Below are 17,463 nucleotides of genomic sequence, written 5' to 3'. Positions count from 1 at the left end.
AATCACATAGTGATAAAATGACCTAAAAACTAAGAGACAATATTGCTCCTCTGAAGACAAGGGTACCTTAACTTATCTTAAAATATGGCACTACTACCAACTGTTTCATTTATCGTACTAAAACAGAAGAAAATACCCAAAGTAAGTTCTGTAGTTAAAAGCAGAGATTGCATTTTATACACATAATTAATTTAGAAGATTATATAAAGTAACACTCCACACAATGTTTGAACTTTTGAACATTGTTGACTTGAAGTGACTGGCAAAGTTCTTGCACTCATGTATTCATCCTGCTTTACTTTTTGAGTTATCTGGTTTACAATGGTTCCAAGGGCTTTGGGCTTGTTAATCCCAAATGAATTCTGACCCTCATTAGAAAAAAGTAAGGTTCTGGCATGCATACCTCTTATGAATCCCAACTTGGAGTTATTTTTGCCAGGTTTGCAGGCCTTGTCCTCTATTAAGAGCAAATGACCTATGACTTCCAGAACCAGAAGCCAATGGATTTGTCCATTCCTTGTCACATTTCATTGGGGAAAATTTATGGTAAAACTACAAGCAAGAATTCAAGTTTTGACCAGTGCTGCATTCAAATGACCAGCAAGGATATTGCACTAATGTGGACCTATTCACAAGTTTTTCACACTTTGACTTATCTTGAAAAAGATCAAAAGACCTATCTCCTTCACAATCTTTGGAATTAACATGCTTACAAGACTTTCTGGTACTTACACCTGTGGTGATATGAAATGAACCTCTAAAACCTTGTACATTAGTGTGTAAAGTATGAAATTTATCCAAGATTTACTTTTGGAGTTTACATTAAAAGAAATTCAGTTTTTGATCCCTGATGACCTCAATTGACATTTCACTTCTCCAAACAGCAATACAGTTGATGCATTCACAATGGTCCATTCAAATACGTAAAAATGTCATCTAAGCTTTCCTTATTGAAGTTATCCTGTGTACTAGGTTTTCCCACTTTGATCTCTTTGAATTTAGAAGACCTTTTGAACATAAACATAACTACCATGGCTGCCTGAGATACCAAGAAGAAACTGCGTCCCAGGTTTACTTTGGAAGTTATGTTCATGAGGTGTATTGAACTCTAGGGGGCTAGAACACACTAATATAGATCTCTGTTAAGTATGAAGATCTTTCAGAACTTTAATTTTGAAGTTGTGCTTACGTTTACTGACCCTTACAAGAAAACATAATAGTTATTGTAATCAAGATGCTGGCCCTGCATACTATGTATGATTTTTATTCAATCTTTACCTTTGAATCAGGTTCACAATCTATGTGACACATTCATACATATATTACATACACACACATATACCATCACTAGCACAATATTCCTTTTGTCAATGAATCACAAAAAACTTACAGAAAATTGAAAAAGAAAACAACACTGAGCAGAGTACCCATTTCAAGTAAATTTGTATTTCACATCTGATCTGAAAACCACTTGTCTATCAAATCTGAATCTGTCATGAAGCATATATGTGTTCCTGATAATCATGTCAAAGTTTCACACTACTGACCTGAGAAAAAGCTTTTCTTTACAAACTGAAGGGAAGGGTATTTCGATCGAGCTTACATACTTCTGATCTACACAGATCACTGTAGATTTAGAAATCATATCTTTACAATCAAGGACAAATCTGAAACATTTTTGACAGGTGTCTAGATGCAGATATCATCCATCATTATATAGGCTTTTGCTTTTGTATCTCCTTCAATTTCAATACTATCAAATACAGATATTACTGTTTCTCACCTTCATAAAGGCAAACTCCTTCATGGCCGCCAGTCTGGATAAGTATAGCCAAGATGCCCCTTTACGGTGACCTAGATAATCTCGCTTCTCTTTCAGTTTTCGAAATGATGTTCTTCCCAACCTACAAAATTTAGATTATTGTAGAGAAATTTACGTAAGTTCAACAGTTTAATGCTCAGCTTTACCTTTTATGTTTTATCATGTTAAGTTGTCAATAATTCTGGCACATGTTCGATTGTTTCTTCCCAAACTCTTGCCTTCAAAACTCCAACACATGCTTTCTAAAATCACTGACCTATATATCATTTGAAGAGATCAATTTATATGAGCAATAAAGTAAATGTTCCACAAAGAGTCAGAATAGAAGAGGTCAGATCAAGATCAGACAGTATACCACTTGACAGTCTAGGAAAACATCAAAGCAACAGTCAAAGAAGTCTACAAAGGGTTAAACAAATATTGAGAATTCACCCAAAACCTTACAATTGAAAGGTCACATTAGAAACTTATCAAAGAACTTATCTTTAGTGACATGACTTGAAATAACTACTGTACCTATGCAGTTTAAGTGCAAACTGTACTGCTTCATCATTAGCAACTATGTAAATATCTGAAAGGAAAGAAGAGAAGAAGTAAGAGACAAATTTGTAGAGCAGCCAAAGGCAGTGAAAAGTTACTTGGCCACAAATAAAATAATGTTGGTTGAGCTCAATTCATACTGAACATTTTTAAGAACTTAATATTAAACTTATTTCAATAATTGTGGAAACCACTATCACTTACAACACTCCCCACATGTAAATAGTTATAATTCCAGTCATGAGTAATGTCTTCAAAGCCTTGGTGAACAATCAAGGCAATGTACTGCCTATTTGTCAGCTTACAAGTTTTTCAAATGAACTGAATGGTGCTGAGATTCTAATGTGGGAATGAGGAAGTTCAGGTAACTAATGAAAGTATTTAAGACCACAGTAAAACAATTTTGGGCTGCCCTAAAATAAAATGGTTTTGAAAGGTTTTGGTGAGGATACTAGCCTATGTCAAACATTTTTATTTTCCCATCTAACAAACGCACCGGACTTGGTAAACATGTTAGCACTGTACTATTTATCACTAAGGGCTCACTTCCTTTTCCATAAGAATATACAATTCTGAAATCAGTTACTGTACTCAGTTATGTAACATTTACAGGTTAATTAGATGTTAAGTTAGGGGCAAATAAATACTGGAGATCTAGTGTAAAACCTCAAACATTATCTTAGAAAAATGACACGACATGATCAAGAAACAGCTCTATCAACTGCAGTACTGGTAAAACTCACCTGATTCCTTGCCAGTGCCAATTTGATTGCCAACAGAAGCCAGTACATTTCTTGAGGAAAGGCATTTCAATGCAAGATAATCATAGCCTGGGTAGGTTAACCTGTATCCTGGACCTAATTAATGAGAGAAAAATTCAAAAAGATTGATAACCACTGCCTGCAAAATTGAAGGCACATTCATATCAATGTTTGCCCACACGAAAAACTAGGAGTTCTGAATTTTTATTCATAACATGTTCATTTACACTGAAATTTTATGGAGTGCATGTGACAAGTTGCTTAAAGAGGTTATGAAATGAAAAATTTTCATGTCTTGGAATGGTTTATCTACATTACTACAACACCACCCGTGCACAATTTTCCGTAAATACGGCTTCAAACGCCAGAAATTCGCTGTCAAATATTCCCTAGAGACCTCTCGAGCTGCCACTCGTAAAAAAAAAGCAAAGCTGCCCACCGCAGTTCATCTGACATCGTCAAAGGAACCATTTCAGCCAAAGCCGAATCCCCGCTGCTTACCGATACGGCGTTATACAGTTTAGTACATGTAACCACAACACTCTTCTCATCAATTGAAAATGTCTTCTCCCGAATCTTCCGATTCCGAGGAAATAGGACTTCACCTCTCAGGACATTGGTAAGCATTGACGAAAATTATTTTCTTGAGGAAGAAGAGGAGGAAATAATTTTCGAGGGTAATGAAGATAATATCGGTGTTTTTCCCTATCAATTGAGCCCCTTGTAGAAGAATTGTAAAACGATCCCGGTGGCCGAGACGCGTCGCTGCCGATCGAAGTCCCAGAGCAGAACGGTTGGACGACCCTGAACCGAAACTGGACGGTTGAGCATAAACAAAACCACCGTTATTAAGACCATCATATGATTTATCTCGAATGTCGGTGATCCTGCTACTTAACTTCGTAGCGAAGCTTCTAGAATTTTGTGTCTTACAGTGCAAGGAAAATGTGACATTCTGTACAGTGCAACCCTATAGTACGAGTAGTGGTAACATGGGGTCTAGACCTAACTAATAGACGTTGTATAACAGGCTAGCCCGTGTAATTGTATCATCCAACTGTTACGTAAAATCACAACACAAGGCCAGTTGTACCACAAAAGAAAACTTGCAGATCTACCTGTAGTATTGATTGTTCTAAAACCAACTGGCTTTAAAATGTGTGCAAAATATTAGGTAACCATAAAAAAAAAAATAGTCATTTGCTGTATCAAGGAGGCCTAGGCTATGGTCATAACAAGTATATAATTTGGCAACAGTATATAGACCTACAGGCACTCCTAACGTTGTGTATGTTGTAGTGTTTTGAACGAGTCGTGTTTAAATTCTTTGATTTCTGTCATCTTTTGAAAAAGCTTGCAGTAGAAATCCGTCTTTACTTGTGGTGGTGCAACCTGATACCACATATTGGCTCGGCATAGGCTATTTAACAGTTACGAGATAAATTTACGTAAAAACAAAACTCCAAAATCCAAATCTCAATTACTGTACTACGGAGCACTGCAACAGTATAATGTTGTGTGTTCTCAGACGTTTACTAATGTAAACATAGTGTCTCGGAAGTGAGCTGAGTTCCTCAACTGACGTCATGCCGCATTACCGTAAATACAACAATTTTTAGAAAGTTTTTATTACCCTCAAATTTTTAATCATTTATTCCTTGAGGATGCAAGCTTCATTTGACACAAATTGGGTATCATTGGAAAGCTACAGTACGAGTGTACGGAATACGATGATAAAGACTTTCTTTTCCATTTCATAACCTCTCTAATGCTAGAAGTTTACACTAGACAGTATGAACAAAACCTGCAAGCATGAACTATACTGTACATATCCCAGTTGCAACCAGAAAGCCAATAGGCATTAATAGTGATTTCTTACCACAGCACACTTATAGTGTACAGTATGAGACCATTTTATTTTGGAGCTATTTTGAAAACAAGGGTTTCACCATTTTGACCTTTGACCCATAGCAATGCCCCCATATTTGAAATGAAAGGAGTGGCTTAAGCATACATGTAAATATGATTACTGGTACATACAGCTCAGAAAATGTAAATGTGATTTAAACCAATACAGAAGTTCCATTGTCAAAATTCTGTAACCCAGGCAGTTTTTTGGTCTTAAATCCAGTGTGTGAACAGAGAGTTGGTTTCAATTTGAAAACAAAATTAACTTTAGGGTTTTAAAATACTGAACACCCTTTCTCCTTAAAGTAACAACATTGAATAAGTTCTGACTTAAGTTGGCTGACAGCTTGAACACAATAAAAAACGGAAACAGTTTAGAAATGCTAAAGACAAAAGGTGACATAATTGTTCAGGACTAGAAAAAGATAAGCTTGCTGTTCAAACTGATGTTTCCTTGGCTGAGATCATGCAGTTAATGAGTGCAAGTTCACGATGTCCTCTGGCTCCATGCAATGAAAAATACAAGAATGACAGCATAAAGCTCATCGAAATAGCAGTTAATTGAATGACATCATAATTGCTATGTATACTGTGTCTAAGAGAGGGGAAAAAAGGCACCTCTGAGTATGCCAAGCATCATTTAAAGCTTCTATTTGTTAAAAGCAGAATTTATGTAGTGCTGAGCAAAAGAAATGAACTGCAGTGGTAACAGCACCGAACAACTACACTGGGAAGGTGCACACATATATATATGCACATACATACAATCACCATATAGCATAGAGTCCTTTGCCTTCGGCAAGGATTAAAAGACTCACATTTTGAGTGCTCCCATGAAATTAGTTTGTTCTTTACCAATTCCTTCAAGATTTTATGGCAGCCACCATGCCTAAGATTGGCAATGGATGCAATCAAAGTTACTGGTACAACTTCATGGTTCTTCATACCCATCTCCAACTGCAAAGAAAACAAACAAATTTGTGTGGACTATGAGACAGTTCTATATAAGACACTGTTTTCGTCAAGGTAAAGACTAAACCAGCAAAGCATTCTATAATGTTGTCATTCTGTCAGTACTGCAGTGATCACAAAAAGTTTCGCTCAATAAAATATTTCAACAATAGTACATTCTTGAGTGTGAACAAGGCCTATACAGTTATAGGCCTAGGCTGAAACTGTGAAAGTCGTAATTATACAAAATCGAATCAAAGGGAGTCACAAACTTATTCACACAAATGCTTAAAGTGACACGTTTAGTTTGAAGGTCTGATTATGCAATGTTAAATTTTGATTGTGTAAAATTTTCTAGAGATTCTTGCCAAGACGTTTTGCAAGCGCAAGACAGCTCTCACTGTGGGTAGGTTATGTTCAATTTAAATTGTGCTTCATGCACTTAGGCTAGGCAACACAGCGCTTAAAATATAATATTAATGGTACCCAGTCAAACCGTCCCTTTACCAAAACGTCCCCGTGTTTTTAAGACCAAAACGTCCCAGCTTTTTATCAAAACGTCCCCGCAGTCAAAAATTTCCCGCGAGTCGAAACGTCCCCGCTTATATGATCAGTTGGAATGCATATAATTTACATTCTTTTTGTAGAAATTGTTCACCATCAAGCAAAAACACATGTAACGTTACCACACTAAAGGTAATCAAACGATATATTCTATACTTCAAAATGTCAAATATCAACAGCTCTAGGCACGTACCCGTGACAAAATTTTACTTCATAAAATAAACGATAAGTGATTTCACTCAATTTAAAATATTATATAGATATATATATTGTACAGTATACGCATCCAAATTCTTTTTTAATTCCCCTTGTATCATATTTTTTGTTTTCCTTAATTCTTTAATTCACTGAAAAACATAGCGTATTCCTTTTTCATACCAAATATAATTAAACGATATAGCCTAGTCCTTCATGACTTATTTAGCGCCCGTAATCCAACTTGCATGCTGATAACTTAGCCAAATTATAACTTAAAATTAATATATATTCACAACCGGTCATACTAATTAGCGTCAACAGGCCGAATTCAACACAACTCAAGACAACAAACTTTTGTAAAATACCATCAATACAATGGTTGTAATCAAAGTGTATCTGGAAACACGTTTAAAACTGACTGAAAGTATCGTGCATACATATTTTTCACGGGAAAAAATGTGTTTTTTGTAAAAATAGTCAACTTTCTCCATCCGTAGAATTGGACGATGTGATGCTAGTGCGCTTGCACAAAGATTTTGGACCGCAACATTATGATATGGGTTGGTTTGTGTTAGGTTTGTGAACTACATGTACCTTTGTGTACAGGTGTTGGTAAGGTGCAGAGCCGTATATTTAGAATATCCGGCTCTGGTTTCATTATTCTCTCCGTGTATTTTATTCTGTATAAGTCTTTGCTTATTTTACTTTTGACGTCTTGTAAAGACATTGACACGAGTGTTTGAGCACCATTCTCGACTTAAAAATTGCACTTATCTGTATAATGGTGCGGTCCAATGTCATTGCGCAAGCGCACTAGCATCACGTCGTCCAATGCTACGGACGGAGAAACTTGACGATTTTTACGACAAAAACATTTTTTCCCGAGAAAAATATGTATGCACGCTGGTTCCAGTCAGTTTAAAATGTTTTTCCAGATATACAGTACTCTGATTTCAACCATTGTATTTGATGGTATTTAACACTTGTTGTCTTGAGTTGTCTTGAGTTGTCTTGAGTTGTCGTGAAATCGGCCTGTTGACGCTAATTAGTATGACCCTTCACAACTGTGAATGAATGTGATAGACGGGGACGTTTTGACCAAAGGCGGGGATGTTTTGACCAAAGGCGGGGACGTTTTGGTACTGTACGGGGATGTTTGGGTAAAGGGACGTTTTGACTGGTAAGCATATTAATAGGCTTAACAATCACATGTTCAGTCTAAACTAGGCTAATTCTTTTATTGACAAACAAATAATTCTTTGAGACAATGCCGACAAGTTAGGCCTATGATTATGAAAAGTTATTGTTAAGCCGGACCATTACTAGGCTAGGCCTAACGTAACGCTGCCTTAGCCCACCATCAAATAACTCCAGTTGACAGGCTTACCGCAGTTAGTACACGAAAATCATTTTGTGTAAGATACCGCAAAAGAGATACATTCAATTTGCCCATTTTGAGTCCACCGTGTCTATAAGTATTTTCTCAACTCCAGGAAGGACAATGATCGGTAACAAGTTACTTTGTGGTAGACTACCACAGGATGAATTGTATGATACTGCACCAAAGATGTACAAACTTGAGTACAGGATTTTGTAGGCCTAGCTCACAATCTAATGCACATTTGCGTGTGTAGTCAGTAAAATTGTAAAGCATGTGTCATAGGCTTGTACTGTAGCCTACTGTACCACATAAAATTTCGATTACATCTGTTGAAGTCGGTTGCATGCAAACACCCAGAATCTCTTTAACCGTTGCGGCACTTTCTGTGACCATTCATTATACCAGGGAGTTGACAACTCCCTGATTGGGGAATAAGGATGTCCTTCTTACTGTTCCAAAGAAATATAATCTTCTTAGACAGATAAGACTCATAGGCAGGACATCAGAGACACTAGTTTGTTGACTCAAATAATTATCAACATGAAAACAAAAACTGTTAGCAAATTGCTTATCCATTGTAATGAGCCTGTGTAGAGAATTTAAAGTGGGCCTGACGTTTCGATCTAGCAGGATCTTCTTCAGAGGCCATGAATGACAACTGTAACAGAAACAAGGGGCAAAACATTGATTATGCAAGGCTGCAGAATTTCTGTTAATTTCTGTAAGGGGCATTTCATGTCATGAGATAAATTCGAGTAATATGAGGCTTCAGTATTAGGTAGGTATAGATTCACCCTCGTGTCGAGACTCGAGTGTATGTATCAATGGATCGTACATGCCCCAACCACAAACGCACCATTGAATCAGATTTGACAAAAGACATCTAGTATTAGTAAGATGCAAAATAACTCTAAACCTCACTCACAGTCAGCGTGTACTTTCTAATGAGTTGATCCACATCTTTGGTAGCATTTGTGAACCGCTCATGCAAAAGTTAACGACATGTCTTCAAAGTTCTATGTAATGGGGCCCCTCTATAGAGATCACTATAAATTAGATTCGATCTGGCTCGGAATTGATCTGAAGTTAAAGGCATTGACGACTCGCCCCAAACCGGGTGCCGCCCTCTACTAAAAGTTAACTTTCCGTTGCTTGCAAGTGAAGATTTTTTTCTTTTCGCTAGTTTTTACTCCATAACCTGTTAATGTGTGTAATGTACAGTACACCGAACACACTGCGCTGTAAGGTGCCACACGTATAAAACACTTGTCTGCATAGCGAACATATGAGAACGTAGTGTAACGGAAATGTATCCCTTTAAAAAAATTGTTATTGTAATATTATCGTTTTAGGATTGAGCGTTCCCTCAGTTCTACCCGTCGATGGCCCCTCTCCCAAACTATGTGTAGAATTAGCGTTCCCTCAGTTCTACCCGTCAATGACCTCTCTCTACAAATATGTGTAGAGCTTTTGCGAGTTACTGGTGGGGACAGCCAATGAAAATCGTACCCATGTTTGTTTATAAATCTTGCTGAATCAGCACCCGAATTTTGAGATGTTTCCCTTGTTAGTGGTAGCGCAGATTGTTTTATTAGTTTTAGCTCACCACGCTCACGAGGTATTCCGAGATTGGCCTCTGACGGAGAGAAGACCGAGAGAACCGCCTATTTTCTATTTTATTAGTTCAAGCAGCTGGACTTCGGGAGACACTGGTCAACGTTACACTAATTTCAAAGAGTGAACGTATTCATCGGTCGACAACCAAATCGAGCAGTATTAGTAGGCCTTCAGATAAGGTTTGCATGCGGAACAGTTACGGAATATTGGGGTGTCAATTTGGGGAAAAAACATTGGACGTTTGAACATGGAGAAAACTCAATGATATTCCAACCGTGATCGTGTTCCGAGAATTATAGGCATTGAAGACTCTCCCCAAACGGAAAAAAAGTTAACTTTCCGTTGCTTGCAAGTGAAGTTTTTTCTTGTCGCTATACAAAATGAAGACACTGTAACGAAACGTGATACCTTGTTATCTTTTATCTGGATCTGAGATATCCATCGCTGCTATGTACACTGTTTTGTGGGTATTGACTGTAGCTGCGTGTATTGACTGTACACCTGTGTGTAATAACCGACGGTAGCAAGCTAGGTGTGTATTTTCTGGAATCGGTGGTGATGTCTAACACTCTGTTTCACCTAATTTGAAACTAGGTCAGACGTTTCTTTGTGCGCGAGTCTTCACTCCCTTTAATTATAATGTGTTCAACTTGTTAAATCATTATTTTGTGTCCAAATTACTGTATCTATACATTCTCTGTACCTGTTACAGTTTTTGTCCTTTATACACAATATATTTCAACGCTGCTTTTACTTTGCTATCTTTTTTAAGGTGGAATTTGCCCCATTTTCCCCTATATTAGGGAAGGAACTTGTAAACGTCACTACTTTTTTTTTTTTTGAAAGAAAGGTTGGCAGTTCTGATGTTGGTATACTAGAAACCCAATGAATCCTATCCTGAAAACCATGCGGCAACTTCAATGAATCATTCCCAGAGCAATTCCATGTTTGCCAATGTGGCAGTTTACTTTGTTCCCGATCCCCTGTCACTGTAATCTTGCACAGGGAGACCACTGCCTACTGCTACAACGGACGCGTTCCTACCGGATATCGCATAACCTCATTACCGTTACCATATAGTATGAAATGGCAACTCTCAGTTTTGTATAGGAAACGATTTTGGTCTCTTGTCGTCGAAGTGTCATTGCTGGATACGTACATGTAAACTTATAGCTTTAGAATTTTTTTAAATTCATACCAGAAAATTAGTTACACCGTAACTACAAATGAATTTTGATATTACGTTAAGATTCTCCATCCTTTCGTTTCTAGCATCCTTATTAGAGCTGAGTCGGGTAGCAAAAAGCGGAAACGGGTACCCGTTATCATTACCTGAGCGGGTAACGGGTACCCGAAACTCCGGACAGAATATTGAAGAAAAAAAAACTCACGGAACTATAGCCGAACACAATGTACAATGTACATAAATGGCAGAGCAGTATGCCACCTTACATTACACCTCCGAAATAAATGTTTTTAATCAATACTCCTGTTGTTATTAAAACTTAATTTCATGTTTTGATGTAAAATAAATAATGCAAATGCACATGAAATTAAGAAACACCTTTCCAAAAAATACTTCCGTCTGTTTCTTTTACTACGATCCAGGGTTCGCATTAGCCGCGGAATTGCTTGCCCGCGACACGGACAGGTATTACTTCTGTACTTAGCACTTCGTAATACCTACGGAGCATTCACATCGGTTGCACAGATAACGGGATTGCACGATTCCCGCAAAGTTTGATTTCAAATCCCACATGTCAAAAGCTGACAAGACGGGATTTCCCGTAATAAATTCAAGCTCTCAACTTGAATTAAACAGACATTATATACGGCTCTGACCGTGCAGCGATTTATCGCTAAACGATCGCATTTGGAATAAACTTTTAGTACAACGCCACTTGCGATTATTTTTGCTTTGTTATCCCGTCTATAATCCATCTTAACATTCCGTTAATTACCTTGCCAGTCTTTCATTCTATGAAATAAATGGACGAAAAAATAATAATTTTGAGAATTTCAATATTTACGCATGCACGAACGTATACAGTATCTGCAACTATGAGAGGGAAGCACTTGCTATGGACTACCAGAGCTAGCTGTTTGATGACAACCAAGACATGCACTCGACAAACTATGTTTGCGTAAAATCCCCACAAATCTCCTCCGACAACATGGTAGCCTAATTTCTCTTAAATGTTGACGCCTAGTTAGCTAGAACCAAATATACGGCTCTGGCTATAGAACTAAACTATCCATGGAATACTTTCATTATTGCTGCTATCTTTGACCACTAACACTACAATAAGTCAATGGGAAAATCTTGCCTAACCGTCGGTTTGCAACAACAACAAAAATCACACTTTGTGTATAGCCTTGTTTTCAATTAGCTATAAATAAATCGTCAATTGTTTGGAAGGTATGTACTATATATGTTTTGAAAAGGGAATGAAGTATTTACGTACACTGTTGCTGACTTGCTGTTGCGATGGATTGAAGGTTTAAATTTGAGTAGTTTTCACGGTATAATATTTTCGTTTCGGAGGTGAATAGTTTTTTCGTTTTCGGCGGTCAGTGATTTTACCCACATACGAAAAACGAATAAACGCTAAAACTTGAAATAGAAAGTAATAAAAACAACCATCTACACTACAAGAGTGTTATTTCATGGCCTTCACCATTAAATGCAAATGAGAACGCTTTACTAACTCTTTAGTGCAAGATTCTCATTTGTTGTACGGATTCGTCGAAACTACAATTTGCTTTAGAAGACACATTTTGAGAGGCATAAAACAGTTAGTTTTATATAAACTACTATATTGACCAACTTATGGTGCTACCATGCTACTGCGACCAAGGGCGGCGGAACCGGGGGGGGGCACAGGGGGCACGTGCCCCCCCACTTTTCCTCAGGTTAAAAATGTGCCCTTTTTCTACATAAAAATTGAGGTGTCTCAAGTTAGCAAGAGGCCAGGGAATTAGAATGAACACTCGGGAAGGGCCGTTTCCGGCCATCTGAGGGGTTTGTAAAACCAAAAATTTTCTTGTACGCTCCGCGCCAACCAATGGTGGCGCTCCGCTCACATAGTCGTGCATACAACTTTGCAAATCCTGGCTACGCCCCTGACTTTTAAGGAATTTCTGTGGGTCAAACTCAAAGCTATTTCGAATGGAAAAATTTGTAAAGATATTAACAAGAAATAAACTCTAATTCCGAAGATTCCTACATTAGCAACTAGCATGATTTCACCTCATTTTGTCTCAAAAGAAAACTTGTTTCCCAATTTGCACATTGGATATTGCAGTGCTAGTATGCATATTTTCCTTGAGGGGGGGGGGGGGGGGCGTTGATGGAGTGATGTGTATACGCAAATAAGATATTACAATAACAGTTATAATGGGTACTAAATATAAGGCTGCATCAGTCCAATCGAATTTCTGCAAAGTGCCCTTTGATGTCGGTGCCCCCCCCCCCAGATTAAAAGTGCTTCCGCCGCCCTTGACTGCGACTCATAGCAAGTTTGCCGGAAAATAGATCGGACCGATATACATATTCCTTGTTAATTTTGTTCACCGTTTACACGTACCATACCACATTTAATTGCTCCATTGATTTACACACTAAATTTGTCACTTTCCAAGGTCGCCGGAGCATTGATAGACTTTTTCAACCGACATGTCCTATACCCACCATATGATAACTGATGGCTTGGGCTATCATAACACGTACAAAAACTTAACCACCGTGGCCGTTGAGATTATGAGCTAGATAAGTCCATATTTAGCAAAGGACTCCCAGTTTATTTGCCAGCTCTCGCTACGGAATCTCCCTTTCGCTCAGGAATTTCTGAACACCTTAAATCACCTTCATTCTTCCTGACTTCCCGATCACCAGTATTTCTTACATCCCTTCTACACTGAAGCATAAAGGAAAGATTGACTGAAACATGACAAAAAGTCACTCCATATGGTTTCATTTATGCCTTGTTGTTGACAATGAATAACCTTTCAGGCGGATGTACATTCGTCTAAGTCTCCTTCCGCGTTCCATATAATACACAACTCCGTCAAGAACGTATGTACGACGTAGCAGGGTCAACTACGATAGCCGTTTAATTTTTTTTTTTTTTTGCATGCTTAGTCACTTTGACTTAGTGATGTCGTTTGCATGAATTTTTTAAATGAAACCACTTTCTATTGGTCAATTGGTGACAGCTTGTTGTTGACCTAAACTAAATAACGTTATTTATCATATCACTCCTCATCATATATTCATACCAGACATTGCAAACAAAATAAAATAATCTTCAATCAGCTTATACTTACGTTGAGAACACTTTTAATGCAAGAAAAGGTAACATACTTGAATAACCATACACCAATCACAGACTCAGATACAAAACTTAGTACAGTGTAGGACCACAATGTACTAAGCTAGGATGGCACCTCATTTGCTGGTTATCCATATGCATGTATTACGTGCAAGCATGTTCCGCATCTACGTGCACCTAGCCGCACGCTGATTGGGAACATCACTGCTGTTTTTCGCTTGGCAATATACTTCCGATGGTGTATGTGGTACCGTATTGACACCAGTATTTTATCAGGCTGCATACTTGGTGCACCCTGTCGAAATGAGCTCCGTCGTCGAAGAATCTCCGTCACAAGGTGGAAAAAGGCTCAACCCCAACACTGAACTTGATTTTAACCCTAACAATAACACTAACACTAGTACAACTAATAACAATAAAGGGTTCGTGCCTAACATGGAAGTCAGGGAGCAATTACAAAACCTAAGCACAGCAACAGGACCAACTGTTAGTAGTGTTAGTGTTACAGTAATACCACCTGTTCTGCAAATATCACAACCTCCAGATCAAGAGGAATGCGACTCAAGTACTAGTGAGTATGAAAGTTTTCCAGATACAGCATCTGAACATGAGGATCTAGAAGTTGAAAATACAACATCCAAAACATTCGATGAGTCTACGTCTAATGTTAAGCCTAATGTTGGTTCTTCGAGTAGTGTTACTAATACTGGTAGCCTTAAATGCGATAGTGATTCAACAACAAATGAAACAGAAAACACTGATGTTCGTAAAGATTGGATCCAACCAGAGAGTGAATTACAAGATAAAGTTATTAAACAAGTTGAGTTCTACTTCTCAGATGCTAACATAACAAAGGATGCATTTCTCTTGAAGCACGTTCGTAGAAACAAGCATGGCTTTGTCAGTATCAAACTGATCTCATCATTCAAGAAGATAAGGAAACTAACAAAAGACTGGAAAGCTGTTAGCTTCAGTCTACAGTCATCAGTCCATCTGGAACTCAACCCAGAAGGAACAAAAGTAAGAAGAAAGAAACCACTGCCAGAAATTGATTTATCAGCCCCACTGCGAACAGTTGTTGTTGTAAATTTACATGAGGATGACCTTTCTGTTGAACGTGTGAAGGACATGTTTGAACACTGTGGTGATGTCACTTTGGTACGTATTGTACAACCTAATAAACCATTCCCACCTGATGTGCTGAAGTATATTGAAAGTCACATAGGAATCAGAGATAAAGTGGTCGGTCTGGTGGAGTTTGAAAAGTTAGAGGCAGCTCAAAAAGCTGTCAAGACAATGAACAGTGAATACGATTGGCGATCTGGATTGTCTGTCACGCTTCTAGTTAAAGTCCAAAGCAAGAAAAAAGGGAAGGAAAAACACAGAGACCGTGAAAGACCAGAGCAAGGCCACCTCTCGGGTGGAGATGCCGAATCTGAAAAGACTAAGACAAGAAAGAAAAAAAAGAATAAAAGCAAAAACAGAATTGATGCACTGTCACATGATGGAGGACGGTCAGTAACACCCAGCTCCTCAGACTGTGAGAACAGTCCAAGTCCAAACAGACGCCACACCAATAAGCCGATTCCCATCCCAAATTCACATCACTTGAGTCCATCTGGCACTCCAAAGTCAAGCCCATGCCAAAGTCCACATGGCAGCCCAAGGGGACAGCGAAAATTCCATGGTGGAAGATCATCTCATGTTGGGTCACCACATTCTGGTTCCCCAAGTTCAAGAGGCGCATATAGGGGTAGTGCTAGCCCTCATGGCAGTCCAGAGTTGAGACGCAAAGTGTACGAAAAGTCTGACAAAGAAGGTCACTCGGACAGTAGTAATTCGCCCAGTCCTTGGTTTCAAAGGAGACGATTGCTGGCTGCTCAGGCAAAAGATGCTAGTCCAGGAAGTAGTCCTATGCTGACTCGCAGGATGATCAACCCTGGGTCTGGGGCAAAACCTCATATGTTGGGTAGAGATGGTGTTTTGCGAACCCCACATGGACCAGAGCAGAGTAAGGGATTTTATGATGGAAAGGGTAGAGGTGGCCCTGTAGTTATGTAGAGAGGCATGCAAGTTGTTATCATTGATCTACAAATGCTTAATTCTTTGTCAGTATGAAATTGCTACACATGAAGCAAACTACTACAAGAGAGTTTGTCCATGAATAAGTACTTACAGTTTTACAATCAAACTGATAGTCACTTAGAGGGATATTAAAAATGGTGGAAGATTGCTACATTCTTGTGTCAAAACCACATTTTCATTTCATTTGGTAAAGATACAAATTTTGGTGGTACAGCAATCCATGATTTGCATTACCATATTCTTGTACTGCCACTTGAGGGCATATCCATAACAGATTTGAAACTGTGTCTATGTATTTTGCCAATGCATCTGGCAACAGCAGATTAAATGTCATAATTGCTATTCAGTGGAAATTGTTTTGTTTTCTTTATAATATGTACTCATTTACATTTCTTCAAACTTGCATTTTGATGAAATTCTAAATGTAGGAAACCTTTACAGCTAAGCAAACATTCCAAATACATCAGGTGTCAAGCATAACTCAGCAAGGAGATTGTAATAAGAAAGTAAAATCTTTGAAGAACATTTGCTAATATGATATCAAGACTACTGTACCTACTGTGATTCCAATCCCTGGAAGAATCAAGAATTTAGCCATTCGAAATAGATTTGATTTAATCATCCATACTTTGAGTTAGGAACAACAAGATATGGTGATGGGATTATCAACTAACACTGAAATATTTTCTATTTCATGTAAGTGTTTCATTGTCTGCCACAGAAATATCCCTGAAATACTCAATAGTAGTAAACTGTATGTCACATTGACTATATTGGGTTAAACTTCTTGACATACAGTGCGTAACCTACTCTACATGCTTGCATCAAATTGGCACCCCTGTCCAAACCAAGTTTGTTAAATGTCCTTAGAGTTCATCAGTTTGATTATTTCCCCATATAAGTGAAAGAGAAAATGAAATAAATGTAAACATTAATTAGAGGTCAAATGTGTCAACCCTGTAAACAATATCACAAGAAAGACAACTTGGTTTGTGCTGCTTTAGGATGCCCCATGTTGAGCAGATGAATTCCAATTATTTTAGTGGAGGTCAAAGGTCAATTGATGTCAGCTGAGGTAAAATTGGGAAAAAGTTTTGAACACATTTCAAAATGCCTGTCTTGGAAGGATCTAGTGAAATGAAATTGCCCAATATTGAGCGGTTGTTTTCAGTGGAGGTTAAACTCAGTTAAAGTCAGCAGCAGTCAAGATGTAAAAAACCTTGTAGTGCATTGAAGGTCACAGGTCATTTTGAAGTCAGCAATAGACAAAACTTGAAAAACATGGCATACCAACTCTAAGGTAGA

At 38.1% G+C, this 17,463-nt stretch overlaps 2 protein-coding genes across 4 annotated transcripts in view; one reads left to right on the top strand and one right to left on the bottom strand.

The window, feature by feature from the left end:
* Positions 1-8,678, bottom strand: part of LOC139979193 (serine/threonine-protein kinase RIO2-like) — a 36,905-nt gene extending 28,227 nt beyond the window's left edge. The window contains exons 1-5 of one of the 3 annotated variants that reach the window (XM_071989940.1): positions 8,450-8,678; positions 5,850-5,988; positions 3,106-3,219; positions 2,339-2,393; positions 1,784-1,904 (exon numbers count right to left, since the gene is read on the bottom strand). In XM_071989940.1, the coding sequence (XP_071846041.1) occupies positions 1,784-1,904; positions 2,339-2,393; positions 3,106-3,219; positions 5,850-5,988; positions 8,450-8,518 (498 nt within the window). In that variant the 5' untranslated portion in view covers positions 8,519-8,678. The other 2 variants (XM_071989942.1, XM_071989941.1) reach the window with 2 other exon arrangements.
* A 5,520-nt stretch (positions 8,679-14,198) lies between these two features.
* LOC139979236 (la-related protein 6-like) lies at positions 14,199-16,504 on the top strand. Its single transcript, XM_071990005.1, has one exon. The coding sequence runs from the start codon at positions 14,377-14,379 to the stop codon at positions 16,132-16,134; it is 1,758 nt and encodes a 585-aa protein (XP_071846106.1). The 5' UTR covers positions 14,199-14,376; the 3' UTR covers positions 16,135-16,504.
* Positions 16,505-17,463: the final 959 nt, after the last annotated feature.

Source organism: Apostichopus japonicus, chromosome 13 (genome assembly GCF_037975245.1).
Source record: "Apostichopus japonicus isolate 1M-3 chromosome 13, ASM3797524v1, whole genome shotgun sequence".
NCBI classification, from domain to species: Eukaryota; Metazoa; Echinodermata; class Holothuroidea; order Aspidochirotida; family Stichopodidae; genus Apostichopus; species Apostichopus japonicus.
The sequence above is the reverse complement of the archived record's forward strand: the minus strand, read 5'-3'. Positions and strand labels throughout refer to the sequence as shown.

Excerpts from the sequence above, each read along its gene's own strand:
- LOC139979236 (XM_071990005.1), top strand. The coding sequence starts at position 14,377 with ATGAGCTCCGTCGTCGAAGAATCTCCGTCACAAGGTGGAAAAAGGCTC.